Here is a 20,546-nt window from a genome sequence, read left to right as displayed (position 1 = left end):
CCAAAATCATTAAACGGGCCATCTGATGCGATCTGCCTTCTTTGCTTGCAGTCTCACTCTTACAAACTCCAATAATCAACAGTCGTCTTCATTCTGTAAGCTCTGGCTTCAATTCTTTCTTGAAGGCTCACTTTTTGCGTCGAAACCAGTGCGCCTGCACTGTTTTTACTTCTTGGCTACGGAATTGAATAGAATTCACGTTATTTGTATTGACTTCAATACTTTAAACGAGTTCTTTCACTTTAATCCGCTAGTGAAGTGGTTAATTTTCTCCTCCTAATCGATAATATCTTTCCCGCTAATTTTTGTTCAAAGCTTTAATTTATGCGTCCAGCGCCTTCTTCCAGCCTCTCTCCATCTGTGAGCTCGGCCGTTGGCGCAATAGTTTTGTCGGGTTCCGTATCTACAAAATGAAAGAACATTTCAACAAGTACGATTCTCTCTCATGATCAATGGTTTAAAACTTGTTTTTCGATTTGATTCTTGCTTCAAATATGTTTTTGTTTTCGATGAATCTTCCTAGGCTGGTTTAAACTAGCAGCGAGGGCCTTCTACGATGATCTGACAAGCAAAGGAGATAATCAGCCTAAAACGGGTAGGAGTGATAACAGAGGCATTGCTGTAGTGGTGCTCGATGCACTCACGAGGTTCGGCCTTTGTTATTGTCTCTGTGTTTATCTGCTTTTAATGCTGTGCGTTCTGTTTCCTTTGTGAAAATAGTACAGCAGCGAGTATGCCTATGATTTTTTTTTTTTTAAGGATAAAAGCAAACAAAATAAAATAACAGGATGTGAAAAGTGAACCTAAATCAACTGAAATGAAACGATAACAACAAACTGGAGGAGTGGCAGTGTTTGTGTGGGCCAATGCTGGTATATTTTCTAGGATCATTGGATAGCGGACAGCTTGTTTGGTTTGCTAAATATCAAATAAAGGTCTTAGTCTTTGTTGGGTGTTGAATCTTTGGTGCATTACTGCATTTTGGGTTGGCAGTGAATTACAGAACACAATATTGGTTGAACTTTGACTTATGTAGCTAAAGGATAGAAGGCATGTTCTTGGTCCTTTGGTTAAGTGTGTTGATCTTTTTCTCCAGACGACAATGGGTTAGAGAAGAAGACTTGGCAAAGGACCTTAAATTGCACACAAAACAACTTCGTCGTACTCTGCGGTTTTTTGAAGAGGAGAAGTTCATTACTCGGGATCATAGAAAAGAGGTATCATCTTGCTTGATAGATAAGATTCTGAGTCTATGCACACCATTACTATTTTATTTTCCATCACCGTCAGCGATTTTAAATTCCAATACATGTTTAGATATCATAGGTTCTTTTCTTTTTTTTTTTTTTTTGCATGTCTAGCCATGTTGTTTATTCATCTCCGTGTCTTAATATGATTATATTTTTCTTTTGTAACAAGTAATCTACACTGATCAGGTTCCTATATTGCAGAGTCAATTTTCAATAGCTTATTTTAAAGTACAGCATATCGTTTCATTGCTTAGATTTTCAGCTGAAGACTAATGAGTGACAAGTATAATTTATTATTTTATTAATCTTTAGAAAAGCTGTAAGGATACTACAGAAGGCCATATATAAGGGGAAAAGCTTTAGACCAATAGTTTGCTATTCTCTTTTCAGCGTTAATTTCATATTCATCTTGAACATTCCCTACATCAAAATATGAAGGCATAGACTAGGCAGGACTAATTTAGATAATAAGTATCGAGAACAGAGCAATAAGTCTCTATCAACAGTGTGGTCAAAGGATCCAGCCATCTGACTTTATGCTAAAATATTAATTTATGAGGAATAGGACATTAAGGATCCAACTCCTTGTCAATTGTGGGCTTTGGTAATCGACCACTTCATCCTGGAAGAATAAGCTATTAAGTGAATGCCCTTGAACCATGAATGATTTTATTAATATACCTAAAACAACTCAAGTTACCATTCTTTTGTGCACCGTTAACACCCACCAAAGTCACACACAATTGTTAACTTATAATAGTATCAACAATCTAGATTCTTATCCTCATCCTATAGCATTCCAGTTTTGTTTTTATCAATTTTCAGGCAGCTGAAATTTCTACCAATCTCTGTGAAGTCTATGAAATGCCTATTATTTGTTGCTTATCCATTCATTCGATCTCTTTGTTCCTGTCGTCAGACATGATGGACCCAGTCACATCACACAGATGCATCTATTCTTTTCTAATTCATTTGATTCACTATGCAGTTGTTTGTCTTGCTTGAATTGCTCTTCTGCTGGATGTAGTTGGCCATCTTACTCATTGGTCTGCTTATTAGACATTTTAGATCTTGAAGAATAACTAGGTTTGTTAAGCTTTGAAGAAAAACTAGTTTCTCTTCGTTATCTGCTAGAATTCTTTCTTTTTATTCCAACTCTACACAATGTGTTAAAAATGCAGTATATAATTTTAAACTTCCTATTTGACGACAAAAAAATTTGAAACTTCCCCAGTTCCTTCTGATGGTGCAGGAAGAGTTTTATTATTTGTCATCTTTAGTTTTGCAAAAGTATCAATTATCAATGATTTTATAAAGTCATGTACTCATTTACCTACGTACGTCATATCTTGTTTGGTTTTCTATTAGACTGTGAAAGGTGCAAAAATGTACAGTGCTTCTGTAGCTGCTACAACTGATGGTTCACTGGCACCAAAAGAGGGAGAAGAAAAGGTCAAGCTGCACACACATTCTTACTGTTGTCTGGATTATGCACAGGTCTGTTACTTTTTCCTTGAATGTTTCTTTTTTTGGGTTATATGTGGGGGCTTTTACTGCTGAGGGAGGGGGGAATCAAAATTATTTTTCCCTTTCCTTTGACAATATTTTAAAATTACTTGCTCGTCAAATCCTCACTTTTCTATTTATTGACACTGTCATGATGAAATTTGTTGCAGATATATGATGTGGTTAGGTACAGATTGCATCGCATGAAGAAGAAATTGAAAGATGAATTGGAGAACAAGAACACAGTTCAAGAATATCTATGTCCCAGCTGTGGAAAAAGGTTTTGGATGTTCATTGTAATTGCATTATCATAATTCTAATCATACTTGTTAATATGAAGTTTTTCGTCATAATATTTGAGAATTTGAATTATTTTAGATATAATGCCTTGGATGCTCTACGCTTGATATCTTTTGAAGATGAAGACTTCCATTGTGAAAGTTGTAATGGAAAACTTGAGGTAGAAATTGACAAGTTAGCTGCACAAGAAGGGGGAGATGCAGATGACAATGCAAGAAGCCGCCGCCGTGAGAAGTTAAAGGACATGCTTCAAAATATGGAGGTTCTGTTATAGTTTTATTGTGGTGCTTATTTGTATACTTTTCATCATATGATGTGCCTGATAGAGCATAGTGATGCAGAATGGGAAGGAGAAATAGAGGAAATCAATAAATCTTACATTTGAAGGATCAATTCGGTATTTCAATAATCAAGGGGAGCAACTACAACTGACAAAACGGATAGACACATTTAATGGAATATATGTGATATTCTAACCCTAGATCTAGCATGCTGTTACAAAACTAAGCATAAGGTTTTATTCGAATGCCTTATTAAATTCTAAGTCAGCCCAACTGCCCCAAATTACGAATCCTAGCTGCTAAAATAATTATCAAATCTTTACATGATAAAATAATATTAAAAATACTTAATATTTAAAAAGATATTTAGAATTAGAATAGTGGAGACATTGGAATTGTACCTTCTTATGTGCAAGTCATGACAGATAACAGAAGTTTTTATCTTTTGTGAGTTCGCACAAGTCTCTTGTACCTTTCATGACAAGTGAATTTTATGACATTTCCACATCACTTGCCTAGATTCATCGGTGTTCCTCACCTAGGTATAGTTGTAATGAATGTTTCTTGACTATGGCACTGCTGGTGCACCATGTTACCTGGTTTCTGTCTAGATGCAGCCATTCATCATGAAACTGCATGTCAATGTCAGCTGATTTAACATATATGAAATGGATTGCAGGTACAGCTCAAGCCTTTGATGGACCAACTCATTCGTGTGAAAGACTTGCCTGTTCCAGAATTTGGCAGTCTTCAAGCATGGGAGGCTAGAGCTAGAGCTTCTGGGCTTGCAGCCAATGGAGACAACAGTATTGGTGATTCTAACATTTCTCATGGTCTGGGATATGGTGGGACGCCGATGCCTTACAGTGGAGATACTAAGGTAACATTTTCATGTTTGAGTTTGAGCGATATATCTTTTCATTTCACTTGGTTTTATTTTGTAAAAGGATGTGTCTTGTTATGGTTGCCCTGGTTTAAATTCTAGCATATATAACTATCAGTTCATAAATAGTGTTAATATGAGTAGTTTTGAAATTTAGTGGGAGCATTGATGATCAAGCATTTGGTAGTTAGACTACTGCTTGATTTTTATTATTCCAAATGGGCATGCAAAGCTTTTTTTTTTTTTTTTTTAAATTTGGCCATCCGAAGCTTTAATAAACTTTAAGATAGCTGTTATGGTTGCCCTGGTTTAAATTGTAGTTTTTAATATAATTTTGATAATTGAATCTTTCAGTTCATAAATATGCGACTAGGTAGAGTGTTGATATAGGTAGTTTTGAAATTTATCGGGAACATGGATGATCGTTTGGTAGTTAGACTACAGCTTGCTTTTTATCACCTCACATTCACATGGGAGTGTAAAAAATTGAGATAATAGTATAAACATGGTGAAAGAGTTGCTTGCATATGCGTAGAACTCATGCACATTGTGATAGCCCCTCCCTCCTCTTCTATTTATAATAATTTTAAGATAGAATTTAATTACTCTGGATAAAGATAAGGGATATTATCCATTATGGTTTTAGCCAGTTACAAATAAAACCACAAAAGGGAAACATATCAAGGCTGGTACACATAAATATTGTACCCAATTTAAAATGAAAAATACCTATGTACAGCATTGTGGCTCACAACTCACAAGGTTGCTCTCTTGGTCTTGCACTCCGTGACTCAAGGAACTTCATAGCAACTAGTACTTTTATCGACAATGTCCTTGATAGAGAAAAATAGCAAGTTCCATAATATTATGACTTGCCTCCCATGAGTTGACCCTTAACATTCTCCCAATTTCTCTTCTCGGCCATGTTGTCTAATCATTTTAGGTCCAATATGTCTTGTATATACTTTTCCTGCGTAGTTCCTTTTGCTTTCTCTCAAGTCTTCACTGCTTGGGTTGCTCACTGGGCACCCAATGCGAACGCAGCTTGAATGCTGAAATACTGAAGGCTTTGGTTCACTGCTTTTTTTTTTTTAAATGGTCAAACAACGATCAAGGACAAGTGTTTGCTGAAGAAATTTTCCTGGTTTGTCAAAGTATGTTTAATTCATCAGAAAAGGGGTGGACATGACAGACTTGTTATGCATAACTTACATTCTTATATTGTCCTATGAAAAGGATATTTAATACCAATGGCTTTCTTTATTTGTAGTAGTAGGTTTTGTGTGTAATACTTTGTCAATTTAGTATGGTGTGACCGATTTTAGAAGATTTATGCGTTGTAGCAGAAAACTCATCTTTTAATGACCACTGTATCATATTGTCATGGTCAGACTTCCTTCTGTTGATTTTGGACTTGGACAATTTAAGTTCGACCTACTTTTTAGCAATCATTAAGATCTGATGTGCATTCAAATTGCGCAACATAGTGCAATTTCGGTGTAGTTTGGTTTCAACATTTGATAAACATTATGACTAGTGAATAAATCTGAATCACAACGCCTAGGTTTTTCTCAAGTTATTTCATTGTTATTTCTATGACATTGTTCAGTTTGTGAAATCCTGATTCTGATAATTTGATTGCTAAGCAATCTATTACTGGATGTGACAGGTTGTAGTTGACTTTAATGGAGCGGAAGGCAAAGGAGAGGATATTAAGTCTGTAGCTGAAAGTACATCTCTAAAGGTTTTACCACCGTGGATGATAAAGCAAGGGATGAGTCTTACAAGAGAACAGCGTGGACAAGTGAAGCAGGAGACAAAGATAGATAGGGCTTCAACTTCCACTACAGCACAGTATTCAGATGACAAAAAGTCATCAGTTGAACAGGATGCTAAAAAAAGCTTACAGGCTCGTGCAATCAATTTAATGTTATTTTTGTTGATGTTATAGTTGGTTGTCACTTAATGTCTCTACCTCTGCCCCAAGAAAGTGTTAAGAATGACGATTCTTACTGTGATCTGTTTTTTGTCTAGTTATAGGATGAATACATCAAGGCTTATTATGCAGCATTACTCAGAAAACAACAAGAATTGGAAGAGGCTGCAAAAGCAAAAGAGCCATCATCAAGTACATATGCGTTTGAGGATCCTCTTGGTGGTACTTCACACCGTCAGGTCGGGATGAAATCAAAACGTGAGGAAGATGATGATACTGAATGGGAGGAGGCTCCAATTTCAGGTAACCATCAGTGTTTCTGATTTGATTAGGACCAAAATTTGAATGCTGACTTGAAATCTGACATAAATTATGGATACATCAACTGCTGATTTTTGCCCCCCAAAAAATGGTGCCCCTCCAAAGAAACAACCTGACAAATATATTAATTTAAATGTCACTGCTTGTATTATATTGATGAGTTTTGATTATAAATTGTTTTATGGCATTGGGTGGTGAAAATTTGGTTGTCCTCTTGGTAATCTGAGGAGTCTTAATGTGAGAAATAACTCTACATAGTATGCACTGGAAGAACTATTATGTTTGGCACAGAGATTGGTAGAGTGTCATTATGGTAATGACGGTGGTAGCTGCAGTTTTTAGGTCACGTGGCACAATAGCAGTGGGTGCTGCTTGTTATGAGCTGATGGATTTCTATGATAATGGTAGGATAGGAAAAACTCAATATATTGTAGAAATTTTGGAGGGTATAATTCTTTTGTTGAGGATCTAAATAACCTATGGAACGGGTGAGTGAGATATTCCCATATCGAATAATCATTAGAATCATGTTTGGAACTATTGACTAAATTATTGATCACTATGGCACCTGTGGGAGGATTCATCCACCTTAGTGATGGACCACACATAAAGTGTGGCTCACATAAAGAGAAAGAGGGCGTGCTTAAGGCCCAAAAGAAGCTAGTAGGCATGCCAAGCCTAAAGGGATTCCACGAGTTCAAGTCTAATATGCTCAAGGATCCATTACAAAGCATAAGAGGCTCAATGACAAGCCCGGACCAAAGCTATGAAAGAGGCCTTAATTGATCTCATTAAAGAGTCCAAGAGCTTGAGCCCATGTTCTTTAATAAGCTTCATACATCCAAAAAATCTAATGAACAGGGTCTACACTTGCTTACAACATTAACAATTCATGTCCATGAAGATGCAAGCCCAATTGGTGACGATCCAAGCCTATTTAATTCACGATGTGTTAAAATAAGCTCGAGGGGTATTTTGGTCAAGAATGGGGCACCATTTATGATCTGATTTGAAGAGGAGAAGGCTCCATTTATGATCATAAATGAGGAGAGAGAAGGTGTGATTTTCATCATCTTTAAGCCTTCAATGCGAATTTGAATTGCTTCCTACTTTAGCCTAAGTTTGAATTTTAAGACTTATTGTTTTCTTTTTTTATTTTTAGCTTTAATTCTGATTCCTTTTTATTATTATGGCTTTATTAGGTGATTTGACTTAGGGAGTAAGACTTTAGTTATTAGGAAAATTTTTGAATTCTCTCATCTAACCATTATTGCTGAATCTCCAAGAAATAAGAAATCTTCTTTTTTTGTCAAGGAGATGGTGTCATTATGTAGGGAGTCATCCAAGGTTAGGAATTCTAGAGTCTTCTATTGTCTTGCCTATAAATAGGCCCCCTTATGTACTCTTCTAACCAAGTATGAATGAGAACTTTCTCTTGAGTTTGATAAAACTCTGTGTGAGCTGTGCTTGCTTATGGGAATCCTGAGGTATATTGGCGTGATCAAGAGTTTAATCAACTCTTGTGGTGTCTCGAAGGCTAAGTTGCTAGAAGCAGGTGTTCTAATTTTCCTTTTCCTTGATCGTTATCTTTCATTGTCTTCATCTCTACATTTCTTTGTTCCAATTTTTATTTCTTATTTGTGTTTTGGGTTCTATCCCAAACTAGCATGATCTTGCTTCCGCCACCTTATCACTTAGCATTTGATAATATTAGATTTTCCACCTCATAGCCCCTCCTCCCCTCTACGTGGGTATATTATAGGATCTGGATTTGTGATATACATTTTTATGGATGTGCATTTTTTATACATTTATTTGGGTTGTCTCTAGTTTTGAATTTGACGGATCTTTTCGTAGTTAAATATTAAGCCATCAGTTTTGTTAATATTTAAAGGATTGTTGCTATTTTTGAATTTTTCGTTTTTAAAATTTAACATATACATGCCTTAGAAGAGCCACATTATACGCCGTTTGCAAGTGGTGCAGTTCTCTGCCGTTTTTATATTTTATATTAATCTAATAAAAAAAAAATAAGATATGGATCTTTCAAATCAAATTATAAAATAGTTTAGATAAATATGCGCATCTTAGGGATATGCACCGGAACCAGATGTGTATATCATATTGAGATTTTGGTGAGACCGCGTAACTTGTCCTGTCCATCACCAGTCAGTCCGGGTGGATCTTTTGCCCCTTGAACTGTGTCTGTCATGAGAAATTTGGAATTTGCATTAAACAATATATTGATGGTCCCTTTCTGAATTTTTCGGGTAAATTTTTCTCCTCTCTCCCATGCCTTCCTCTTTCCCTATATTTGTTTTAGAAATGAGAGACAAGTCCTTGACAAAAATTTTTGAAAAATAAATTGTAAATATTGATACAGACAATTGTAAATAGGAATCCTAATTAAAAATTGAGTCTTACGTTTAAAATTTAAATGATTAATTTGCAGTTGGAACTCTTGAATTTTCATCTATTTGAATTGATATTTGCAATTTTTTTTCAAAAAATTTTATTAAAGATCTAGTTATCGTTATTTCTATCTTCCGGAACTTAATTGTCATTCTTTCTATGTTTTAGTGGCTATCTTTCTGAGCCTAATAACGTGTGTTTGGGGCTGGATTTTAAAGGCAATGCAAATGAGAATTACAAGGTCAATGACTTGAATGTGGAAGCCGAGGCGACAGCAGATGACGAAGAGGACGATGATGTAGACTGGGAGGAAGGTTGATGTAAGTATCATGGTTAGCCTGAAATCACTTGTGGTCCTCCACTCATTTTGTGAAATCAGAGCTTATATTTAGCTGCTCTTGCGATGAAAATCCCAGAGCAATTGCCTCTCCGCCACCCTCCCCCTCAATGAAATGCTGATGCTTTCTTTTTGTGCGTTGCCTTGAATTTGGTTTATCATTTTTTTTTTATAAATATTTGGTTTATCATTTTACCTTTGTGGTGTGTTGTAAAATAAAATATGTGTTTGGTTTTCAATTTGTTCAAAGTTTACTCCCTCCATTTAAAAATATAAGGCATTTTTTTAGGAGTTAGATGTTAAAAAATATAAGGTATTTTAAATTTTTTAAGATATAATCATTGTCTTTTTTAAAAAAAAATGCCCTTATTGATAGTGACTTTATATTTATTATAAAGTGTTTAATGGAGGTAAATATGAAAAGATAGGGTTAGTTTGAAAGTAGGTAATTACTTTATTGAAAAATGAGATACGGTTAAAAATATCTTATATTTTTAAACAGAAAAAGTATTTAGTAAAAGTTGAAAGTTAGTTGTTATAATGATATTTATATTTGGATATATTTTTTTAAAAATCAATTTGATCAATTGAAAAACTGTTTAGATTATATATAGTAAAATGTATTTTTAAATATATAATTTTAAAGAAATTAATTTATAATGATTTGTACTTTTTGTTATACAAATATATATATATATATATTAAAAATGTGATAAAAAATTTAAATAACATAATAATATAAATTTTTTATTTTGAATAATATATAATAAAAATGTATAAAATAATGTGAAATTAAAAAAAGTTGTGAAAACATGTATAATAAAATAATGATAAATAATAGAAAACATTTGCTAAAGAAATGAGCTTTAAAGTAAAATGATGTCTAGTTTTGTCAACTAGTTGGGCAAAAGTTCATTTAATCAAGGTTAAAAGCGAGTATGGGTTATATTGGCTAACTGGATTTTCAAGGATGTTTTAAATGTGATTCAAATGTACTTCTAATTTAATGATATTTTATCTAAACAACATTCTACATTTCCCAATGTTGGAAGTCACAAAACTAAATGGGTCCAAAATTTAGGACTATTTGCATTTTAGCATGGAGAAAGCATCGAGGAAGTATCGTCATAGCTTTGTTATGTTCATTTTTTTTTTTTAGCAAAGTCATTTGGCTATGCATCGTGGCAAATTGTAACAAGTTCTTCTGTACTGGGAGCCATATATGGACATTTTGTAATAAACCGCCAAAAGCAATTTTTCTTTAGGTTCTAAAATGAAAACATGTGAATTAGTTTTTACTGAAGAGTCAGTAATAAATGCTGAGATTGTAGTGGATTTAAACATTTAATATATCTATTTTCAAGAATCTAGTATTGTTGAACAAGAAGCTCAACCTGTTATGATCGTCTATACTTTCTCTTGGCTGTGGGTGGTCTGTTGGTGGGCGTTTGATTACTGGAAGTCAGCTGCTATTCATCAGATCTCATATTGGGTGTGGATCAATGTGACTTGGCCATGAAAACAGATGTCCAAGGATAGTAGTTAGTTTTTTTTCAAACTTGGCATGGAATAGAGATGTTCAAGTTGTTTCATATATATATATATATATATATATATAAGAGATGTTCAAGTTAAAGCATGGTGCTAATTTTACTGTGATAAGTTTAAGGTTTTAGTGTCGTTTTGTTGTTATGGTAGCCCTTATTTGTCATTATCCCATGTATAGTCAACCCTCTATGTACGCACAATAATATTCTCTCCAGTCTCTATCTACTCCTCTGGTTCTATTCACATTAAAGGAGGGATTAATTTTAATTTTATTTATAGGACATTTTACTTTTTTTTTTTGGTTTCTTTTTACCTTTGTACTATTATTAAATGCTAGGAAAAATAGTAAAGATAACTTTTTTTTTGTTTTTATTAGAGATAAAAGGAAAAACTTATTAAATTTTAATATAAAGTTAATAAGATTTAATATTTTTCTTAATTTTGGTGAAACATCCTAAAAGTAAATTATAAATAGGATTAGGGAGAGTACAAGAGAATTGTTGGACTTATTTTATATCAAAATATCAGAAAATTAGAAGAAATTATATTTTTCCTTTCATTAAATTATTATGAATTAATTAAGGTGTGATATAAAGAAGCACTCTATTTCAAAAATGAAAATATTAAAAATAGTGATATATAAAATTTTATTGAATTAAATTGATGCAATTTTATTAGACAAAGTATGCATGATATGATGTACTAGATTCATATAAAAATTTCTCCCTTGTTCATTGTCACAACAAATTGACAATCAAAAGAAACATGATTAGTATTTAATAATGCAGCATTAAAATTTGTGAGAACAAAAGGAAGAAAGAGCCCAGAGGGCATGTGAATGACAGAAACAGATGGCTTTTGCATGAAGTTCGCATAAATCAGAACAATAATACATTAATTTTTTTTAATTTGGAAGACGGTAGATCATAAAGTGTAATTGCAGTAAGTGTTTTGTCCAATGCAACTTTCCTGCATTTTGGATTTACCTCCTCTGGTATATAATGTAAGGTATTTTTTAAAAATCTTGTTTAATCCAAAATATAAAATATTAAGTAATTTTTATAATTTTTTTTAGAATCTCGGTTAAGGATCGCAATAGAGACTCAGTTACAAGTAAATTTAAAAAAAATTTAAAATTTTAATTTAATTCAAGAGAGAAAAGTCAAAATAATTTTGACAGTAAAAAGACCAAGATACCTTTTATTTATCATGCAAAATTATTAGTTGCTAATTTTCTTACTCCATTTGTTAATCTACACATATGAGTTACAAATTATATGAGTTGGTATGTCAATAGTTATATAAAACTTGGCATTAGTTATTCAATCATAAGTAACAATATTATTTGTCAAATTACTAACTTTACTTGTTAATTTACTAACATAAAGTGTAAAGTACTGACATGTCTTATGATTTATTAATATCAATTATAAATTACTGACAGGTTCTGTAATTGACAATTAATATTAGTAAATTAATAAGTAAAGTTAAAAATTAAAAACTAATGTTATTAATTGTGTGACTAACAGATGTAATTTAGAAGTAATATAGGTAAATTAATAAGTGCAATAAGAAAACTAACAACTAGTGATTTTGTATATCAAGTGAAGGGTATTTTGATCTTTTCACTATTAAAAGTCTTTTGACTTTTTTCCTTTGAATTAAACTGAAATTTCAAAAAAAATTTGGACTCACCTGAAATTAAGTCTCCACAATGGCCCTTAATTGAAATTCTCCCTTTTCTAACTATACCCTTGGTCAATTTTTTTTTTTTGGAAAAAAATTAAATCAAGCTTATCAAGTTTTTGGAGGTGGGCTCAACCCACTAATTAGCCAAATTGTGGTGAGTTGGGTTGGCAAAAATGGACTTATTTAAATGCAGGTTTATTTTAGTTCACATGGCATAATCCAAACTCATAGCAGGTTAACTTGTGAATTAGAAGGTTAGCTTGCTTATTTTTTTTGTTTTACTCCATCTTATCTTACCTAGCTAATTAAAAAAAGGTTGTTGATTATTAAAACCAAATAAATATTTATGTTTAATGAGCTTATTTTTTATTGATGAAAGCTCTCAAACTTACTTAGCCGTTATCTAAATTTGAGCAAGTTCACTTTAAGCTATGCTTTAGATTTATTAAGTTTGCATGTTTTTCTAGTTAAAAAATAATTTTTAATCAATACAAATTATAAAAAATGGTAACATAAAATAATGAAATAAAACTTGAAGAACAGGGGTAGCTGGTCCCAGATACATCCTAAATGATAAAGTTAAGATTATTAAATATTTTAAATAGAAAACCTTGCATCCTGTGATGTTTGTAAAACAGCTTTAATTGTGGCAAAAAAAAAAAAAAAAGAAACAACTTTAAGGTAAGGTGACAGTTTGTGATTATCAGCTTCAATCATTAATTGGCCACATGTACGAGATGTATTATTTAGAGGGTGAGGGCTTTAGAATAAACTTGTATTATGTGATGTGTGGATTTTAAATACTAAACTTTTTGTTATATTTATTGATTGTGGCAGATATTTGATTATATTTGAAATTTGTAACATGTTTTAATAATTTAGAAGTAGTTTTATTTTTATTTGAAACATGTTACTTGATAGATTTGCTTTTTTTAAAAAAAATAATTATATTACTGGTGAGTTGACTTGCCAATGTTGGGGAAGTACCAACTTGTTAGGAAGCAAGTTTTTTCAACTTACACTCGTGACAAGCCAACTCACAACCTGCAAGTTAATTTATATTAACAGTTTTACAAGTTTTTTTTAACCTGAATGCATGCTTGTTGCAACAAGATCAACATTTGGTATAATTTTTCATAGGTGATGGACTTGTTGCATCAAGCATACATTCATATATTGACAAGTAATTATAAGTAATTAACAAGTGGCAGTTCAAGATTCCTTCTAATAGGGTTTTTTTTTTGTTTTTTTTAAATCTTATTTTCATTTAGGTCCTTTGGGTGTCTTGAGAGAATTCAAAATTTTAGGATCCCTTTTTGCTCATAATGTGTTCTAGATAGGGCCCTTGAGTGTGATTTTCTCTATTTAATAAGAATATAATTGAAAAGATGTATTATTTTTAAAATATTAAAATTTCAACTAATTTTTTTTATAATCTGAAATAATTACTATTGTCCTATATTGTGTACCAGATACATTAGTTAATTGACTATTAATGTGATGAAGCACCCATGCCAAGTGCTAACTTCACAAGTTTGTGTTGTTTATTTTCAAATAGTAAGGTCCCCCCGGACTTCCAAAATGAACATTCAACGTCAAGCCAAGTTCCTCACCCTCTCCCTCTTTCTTACAAGCTTTCCATAATGGTCATAATCAATGCAATTTTAACACTTTTTTCTTACAAAACTCTGAAAACAATAAAAATAACTCATTTATCTTTTCATAAAGATCCCAGCAATATCCTCACTGGATAAACTCTCTCTAGGTTATTTTAATGCCTAACTTGTCAAGAATTTAAACATAGGCTAGTCCTTGTTCTGGTCAAATGGTCATAATAATGTGTGTGCGTGTGCATTGGTTGACTTTGACAAAATGATACTTGCTCGAATGCAAAGGAAGCATCGTTGGAAGAAAAATTCTGGACAATTTTCCCCTCTCCGCAAATAAAACCTTTATTAGCGCATATATATATATATATATATATATATATCAGAATCAAATTTTCAAGCTTCAGAGTCTTGAGGAAGCAAAGCTAGCTTCTCCCGCCCCCATATGTCTCATAAGGCAATATAACAACAACAATAATAAATATTATTATTATTAACCTCTAATACCTTGCCTTATTATTATTATTTTATATAATGTCTCAATTTCTCAATTTTTTTCTTTTGATCAATAGATTTTATATAAAATGAAAGGTATCTTTCAGTGATTAAATCGTACAGTTTTAATTTGTTAACAGTTTTCTCAAAAAAAAAAAATCAAAACGGCACAATTTTAGTGTGTGTGGGTTTTTTTTAATACATTGTTTCATTATCTTAAAATATTAAAATGTCTCATTTTATATATAATCTAATAATAAAAAATAACTGGGGGGACGCGATGTTGGAGAGTAGAGCATTGGAGACCTAAAGACCAATAATATTCTTAATTATACATTAGCATTCGCAAATCTTAGTTCCTCTTCTTATTTCTGCAAAGCAAAAGTCTCTTGTTTCCATGTCCTTGGATGGCCATGGCGATGAGACTCCCATGTTCTGCTTCGTCTCATTCTTCTCTATCTTTCCCCCGTCTTCTTCTTCGTCTTCTTCTTCTTCATTACTTCTCATGTCTCCTTCATCACTCTCACTTCAAACTTGTCTTTGCCTCCCGACAGGAACTTGATCGCTTCCACATTTGACTTCGCCCCTTTCCTCCGCCGCCGCTGCCACCACCGTCTCTGTCACTCTCACTTGCCAGGCGGTACTGAAAATGATCAGCAACGCCTCGTTCACACCAGTCCCAATTCCTTTCATCACTGATCATATATATATATATATATATATAAGGGAAAACACAATGATAGGTCCTGTAGTTTCATGTCATTTTGATTTTGATCTCTAAAGTTTGTTTTCGTTATTCCTGATCCCTATAGTTTTATATCACTTTGGTTTTAGTCCTCAAAGTTTGTTTTTGTTGTTCCTAATCCTCATAATTTAGCCGTCCAAAACTTTAGTCCCTCCCATCATTAACATTGTCAAAAATGTTGAGTGTTATTAACATTGTTAATTATTATACAGAGATGTTATTCTTATACTTAGTTGGCACATACTTGTGATTAAGAAACCTCACACAATCAGTCGTCGCAGCATCTCCTCTACCCTGCCCATCCTCTCTGCATCCCAAGTTCACTGACCATATCTCCTCATTACGTCTTCCAATCGAAGCAACCAAGTGTCCATCTTTGAAGCAGCCCTTCGCTGACGTCTGTAGTTTATCTTATGGGCTAGGGAAAATAAAAACCTAATAACTAATAACTCATATTGCCAACAAAACATAAGAATAACACCTCTGCATAATAATTAACGGTGTTAATTACATCTCAGCATTTTTGACAATATTAATGATGGGAGGGATTAAAGTTTTGGACAGCAGAAATTATAGGTACCAGCACAACAAAAACAAACTTCAAGGACTAAAACCAAAATGACATGAAACTATAAAGACCAGAAAAAATGAAAACAAACTTCAAGGATTACAACTAAAACGACATGAAATTATAGGGACCTATCATAATGTTTTTCCTATATATAATAAAGGTTCCTTTTATTCTGTGCTTCTCCATTTCCCTTTTTTATATATCTTCATCATCGTGTAATGTGAAATATGATTCATTTAATTTATCTAGCTATTACCTCCTTTACAAACTCAGAATTGAGTTATCTTTTTGCGCCACTTGGTTGCCAAAAAGGATACAACTAAACTTGTAATTTGGCACAGTTTCGTTTGTTCAATAGCTGCGTTTGCAAAGCTCCCTAGCAACAATTGTAAAAAAAACGCGACTACATCAATCGTGGGAAGAATCTAACCATGGTTTTTAAAAAAAAAACGTGGCTAAAAACCATAGTTTCTGTCAAAATCATGGCTATTGTTCATATCTGACAACTTGTAAGACTTCAGCAATAGCCAAAAAAAATGTGGCTCAAAGCCATGTTTCTATAAAAAAAAAAAAAAACATGGCTACTGGCTTATATTTTAAAAAATAGCAATTTTTTTGATAATTTTAATATTTCAAAAAAATTTTCAGTGATTTAAATATTATATATTATTATATTAAAATCAATTTTTTCTGAAAAACGTGGCTACTGGCTTATATTAGTAAATAAAATTTAGCAAATTTTTTTAGTAATTTAAATATTTCAAAAAAAATTTCAGATATTTAAATATTACAAATTATTATATTCTATTATTATTTTTCTGCAATATTTAAAAAATATTTGCACAATTTAATTTTAAAATAATTTTTAATAACTAAATTTTATTTATTTTATCATCAAATTATTAATACAATTTATTTACAATATTAGTACATATTTATCCAAAAGATTAATCCGTTGCTGGTTGATGTAGAAGTATATATTTATGTTTCTACTTATAAAATTTATGGTTTAAAATATTTTTAGTCAATATTTTAAATATCATATTAATATCAAACATTTTCAACCTATAAAAAAATAAAAATATAATTAAAAAATTTAAATCAAACGAAGAACTGTAACTAAGGGAAAAACTACTGACATGAAATTATGATAACTTGTGAACTTACTAAAAAAAATTAACATGATATTTAATGAAAAATGAGAACACACAGGTAAAATAAGAAACACGAATAGAATAAGAAATGAGATAAAGAAGAAAAAGAATGAATTGTAAATAACGTACATGAAGAAATGATGTCAAAGATTGAAGAGAGCCAGAGAAGAGATCAAAAGAAATGACACGAAGAAGCAATGAGAAGATGAGCAAACAAATGAAGGCAAAAACATCCCACTTATAAACAAAAATCAGGATTATAGCCATGTTTTGTCCAAAAACATGGCTGATGCCATTATTTTAATAAAAACCAAGCCACATTTTTAGACAGAGACGTGGTTTGGTTCCAGTAATCAGCCACATTTTTGGACAAAAACGTGATTGATTTCATTACTTTAATAAAAAACAAAGTCACGTTTTTGGACAAAAACGCCGATTGGATCTAGTCACGTTTTTGTACAAAATTGTGGCTGATGCCATTATTTTAATAAAAAAAGGACACCCATTTATTAGTTTTTGAAAATAATTGAAGTTAATTATTTTAATTTTCATTTTATACTAACAAAATGAAATAATTTTATTAATGATTGGGAATAATTGAATTGTCCTAATAAAAAAATTATTACATAATTAACTGTATTTTTCATGCAAATTAATTGCTAAATAAAATTTATAGTATTAATTTTAACCCATTAATTAATTTCTAAAAAATTAAATTGTTTGTCTTAATAATTAAATTAAATTGTTTTGTATGATACTATATAACAATAAAAAATAACATATTTGTATTAATGATTGCAGATGAATTATTCTAATAACATAATCATTATATAATTAACTATATTTTATTATGCAAATTTATTGCTAAATAAAATGCATAGTATTAATTTTAACCAAAAAATAATTATATAATAATAATTATATTATATCTCTAATAAATATGTTTTTATTTGTTAAATAAAATTTAAGTTTAAGTTAATGAAAGTTAAGTTATGAATTTTAATACAAATAATTTATATATTATTAATAAGCTATCACACCCATGAAGAAAATATTATTAATTGGAAAATAACTTGATGTGAAATTGTTTATCAAAGTTTTAACAAAGTTAAGCATAAGGGAAACAAAAGAAACAAATATTCATTAGTTCATTATAAATAATAATTTCAAGTAAAAAAATCATCCATAAAAAGAGCCTAGAGAATTGTTCAAATTCATACTTGTCCTACTGTTTGGACTAGCATTACAAGATGAATCCTGCAAATAAAAACAAATATGTAGCATTAGAAAATATAGGATGGAAAAAATATAAATGAAACAAGTTGAGCATATTTATTGAATTAAAGTGTCACATTTGCCATTTCACCTCTTCCATCAACCACATTAATTTTTCTTCCATTTCCTTTTGCATAGCCAAAAATCGTTCCTCCCTTTTTCTTTTCAGAGTCATTCTTTCTCTTTCTGGAGCCAACTCTTCTTGCAATTTCTTGTTTTGGTCCTCCACTTGTGACACCCTTACTCTCATTTGATCAAGTTCATTTCTATAAAGGGATTTGATCTACCTTGACTTGAATGAGAACGTCTGAATACTTGTATCAATGTTGGATCTAATACCAATCCCCTCACACGTTCATAGTGATTTGAGCCGTTGTATTAAAATATCATTACCAAGACTAGAATATGATGAATGCTGACTTTCATATTCTTTTTGTTTTTCCTAATTAGAAAAAGAGAAATTAGAAAAAGTTTGAATTGTTAATTTAATTTTTTAATTATTTTTTAAGCAAATAATTATTATCTTACAATGGCTACAACTATTTTTCATTAAAAGGATTACCTTTTATTTAAATGAGTTGCTTTATAAAGCTCCACAAAGCTCACTTATCATCCATCTTCTTCTCCTATGAAAAAAATATCTTGTTATTGAATAAAAATATTTAAAGTGAAAAATTAAAAAAATACCATATAACCCCCTCTCCTGGCGAAATTGAGAATTTCACTCATATAGTAAATTTTTAAATAACCCCTAATTATTGTATTTTTACATGAAATCATCTATAAAAATAATTATTATTAATAAATGAATTTTATTTTGAGAAAAAAATTATTTAAAAACAAAATCTTACTTTCATGTTAGGATTTGCATGATAATCAACAAATGTTGCCCAATCCTCTGTAGAGACACGATTTAACACAGCATTCTTCTATTGATTTAGTATTATCTTGATTTTTTTTGTAAAATTACATTTTGATTCTTTTCACTTTTTTTCCCATTGCTTTTAGAATAAATTTTTTGTGCTCGAAATCATCAACTGAAAAATGACCCTGCATAAGATATAAAATATATTAATTATAGTTAATGAAAATTATGAAAAGAAACATCATTTTTCTTCTAATTACCTTGACAATATTTTTATAAACATGATCCTTCATTATGTCAGGAACCCTGTGTTAATCAAGATATCTTAATGAAAAATTATTGTGATTAATCACAAGAATTCCTAAAAAACTTGTCAAGAGCCTGTTGGTATATCTAACTGGTTGATTGAGTGTATTTTATTCCATGTGAATTTTTCACTATTTTGAAGCAAAAACACATCTTTTGCTTTTAAGCATTGAGTGAAAGTATTTTCACTTTCATCTAAAAACAGATTATCATAAAAAAAATTAAGAAAATGTACACAAAATAAAATATTAACTTTAAATTCCATAACAATAACTTAAAATCCTCTTTTTTAGCACCTTGTCTATAACGAGTGTGCCTTTGTCTTTGTATAGGTTCTTATTCTCTAAACTCTTCTTGTTGCATGGATGTCTCCTCTTACTGTACGGGTGTCCCTTCTTAGCTTTGGTTTAAGTATTCATTAAAAGCATCCAACATTACTCTATCATTAGAAGGTGACACCGTTTTTTTACCATGTAAACCCCCCCCCCCCCCCACAAACACACATAGAGAAAGGAGGAACATTTCATTTTTTAAAAAACAAATTATTTTACCCTCAACACCATTATTAGCAAAAGCAAAATTTAAAAATTCTTCCAAAACCATTCATATATTCTCTTGCGTTGTGAAGTTTAGATATCCAATATTTATCTATTTTCTATATAAAAAGAATATTTACAACTTATTATATTTAAGCATAAAATCTAAATATATTTTTTATTATTTAAATAAATATAAACAATGTAAAAATAAAAATCTCAACATTTACAGCATAAATTTAAGCAAATCAAAAAAATTATTTAAACATAATTTAAAAATGTAAATTATTCAATATATAAAATAAAAATATGAAATAAAAATTTAAATTTAATAAAATATAACTATGTAAATTCATGTCATATTTCATCCTAAAAGATCAAATATTTAATTAATAATTATCCCATCCATAAACATCAAATGTATATTAAAAACAAACAAACTAAGAGCTATACATGATATTTTATATATTCAAACATTTAAATATAACATTAATAAAAAATAAATTACTTTAAGTGTGAAATGCCAAAT

The 20,546-nt window shown here is 31.0% G+C and overlaps 1 protein-coding gene across 1 annotated transcript; it reads left to right on the top strand.

Annotated features, from left to right (window-relative positions):
• Nucleotides 1–445: 445 nt before the first annotated feature.
• Nucleotides 446–9,658, top strand: LOC129308985 (uncharacterized). Its single transcript, XM_054950336.1, has 10 exons — nucleotides 446–455; nucleotides 524–647; nucleotides 1,097–1,217; nucleotides 2,619–2,747; nucleotides 2,927–3,036; nucleotides 3,135–3,318; nucleotides 4,017–4,217; nucleotides 5,890–6,129; nucleotides 6,261–6,459; nucleotides 9,108–9,658. The coding sequence occupies exons 1-10, from the start codon at nucleotides 446–448 to the stop codon at nucleotides 9,206–9,208; spliced, it is 1,419 nt and encodes a 472-aa protein (XP_054806311.1). The 3' UTR covers nucleotides 9,209–9,658.
• Nucleotides 9,659–20,546: the final 10,888 nt, after the last annotated feature.

Source organism: Prosopis cineraria, unplaced genomic scaffold (assembly GCF_029017545.1).
Source record: "Prosopis cineraria cultivar Desert tree isolate PC_DT_omini unplaced genomic scaffold, ASM2901754v1 PC4, whole genome shotgun sequence".
Classification (NCBI taxonomy): domain Eukaryota; kingdom Viridiplantae; phylum Streptophyta; class Magnoliopsida; order Fabales; family Fabaceae; genus Prosopis; species Prosopis cineraria.
The sequence above is the reverse complement of the archived record's forward strand: the minus strand, read 5'-3'. Positions and strand labels throughout refer to the sequence as shown.

Bases quoted from the DNA above. Each gene is read 5' to 3' on its own strand.
- LOC129308985 (XM_054950336.1), top strand. The intron at 3,037-3,134 runs GTTTTGGATGTT...GAATTATTTTAG, and splicing joins TGTCCCAGCTGTGGAAAAAG to ATATAATGCCTTGGATGCTC. The intron at 3,319-4,016 runs GTTCTGTTATAG...AATGGATTGCAG, and splicing joins ACATGCTTCAAAATATGGAG to GTACAGCTCAAGCCTTTGAT.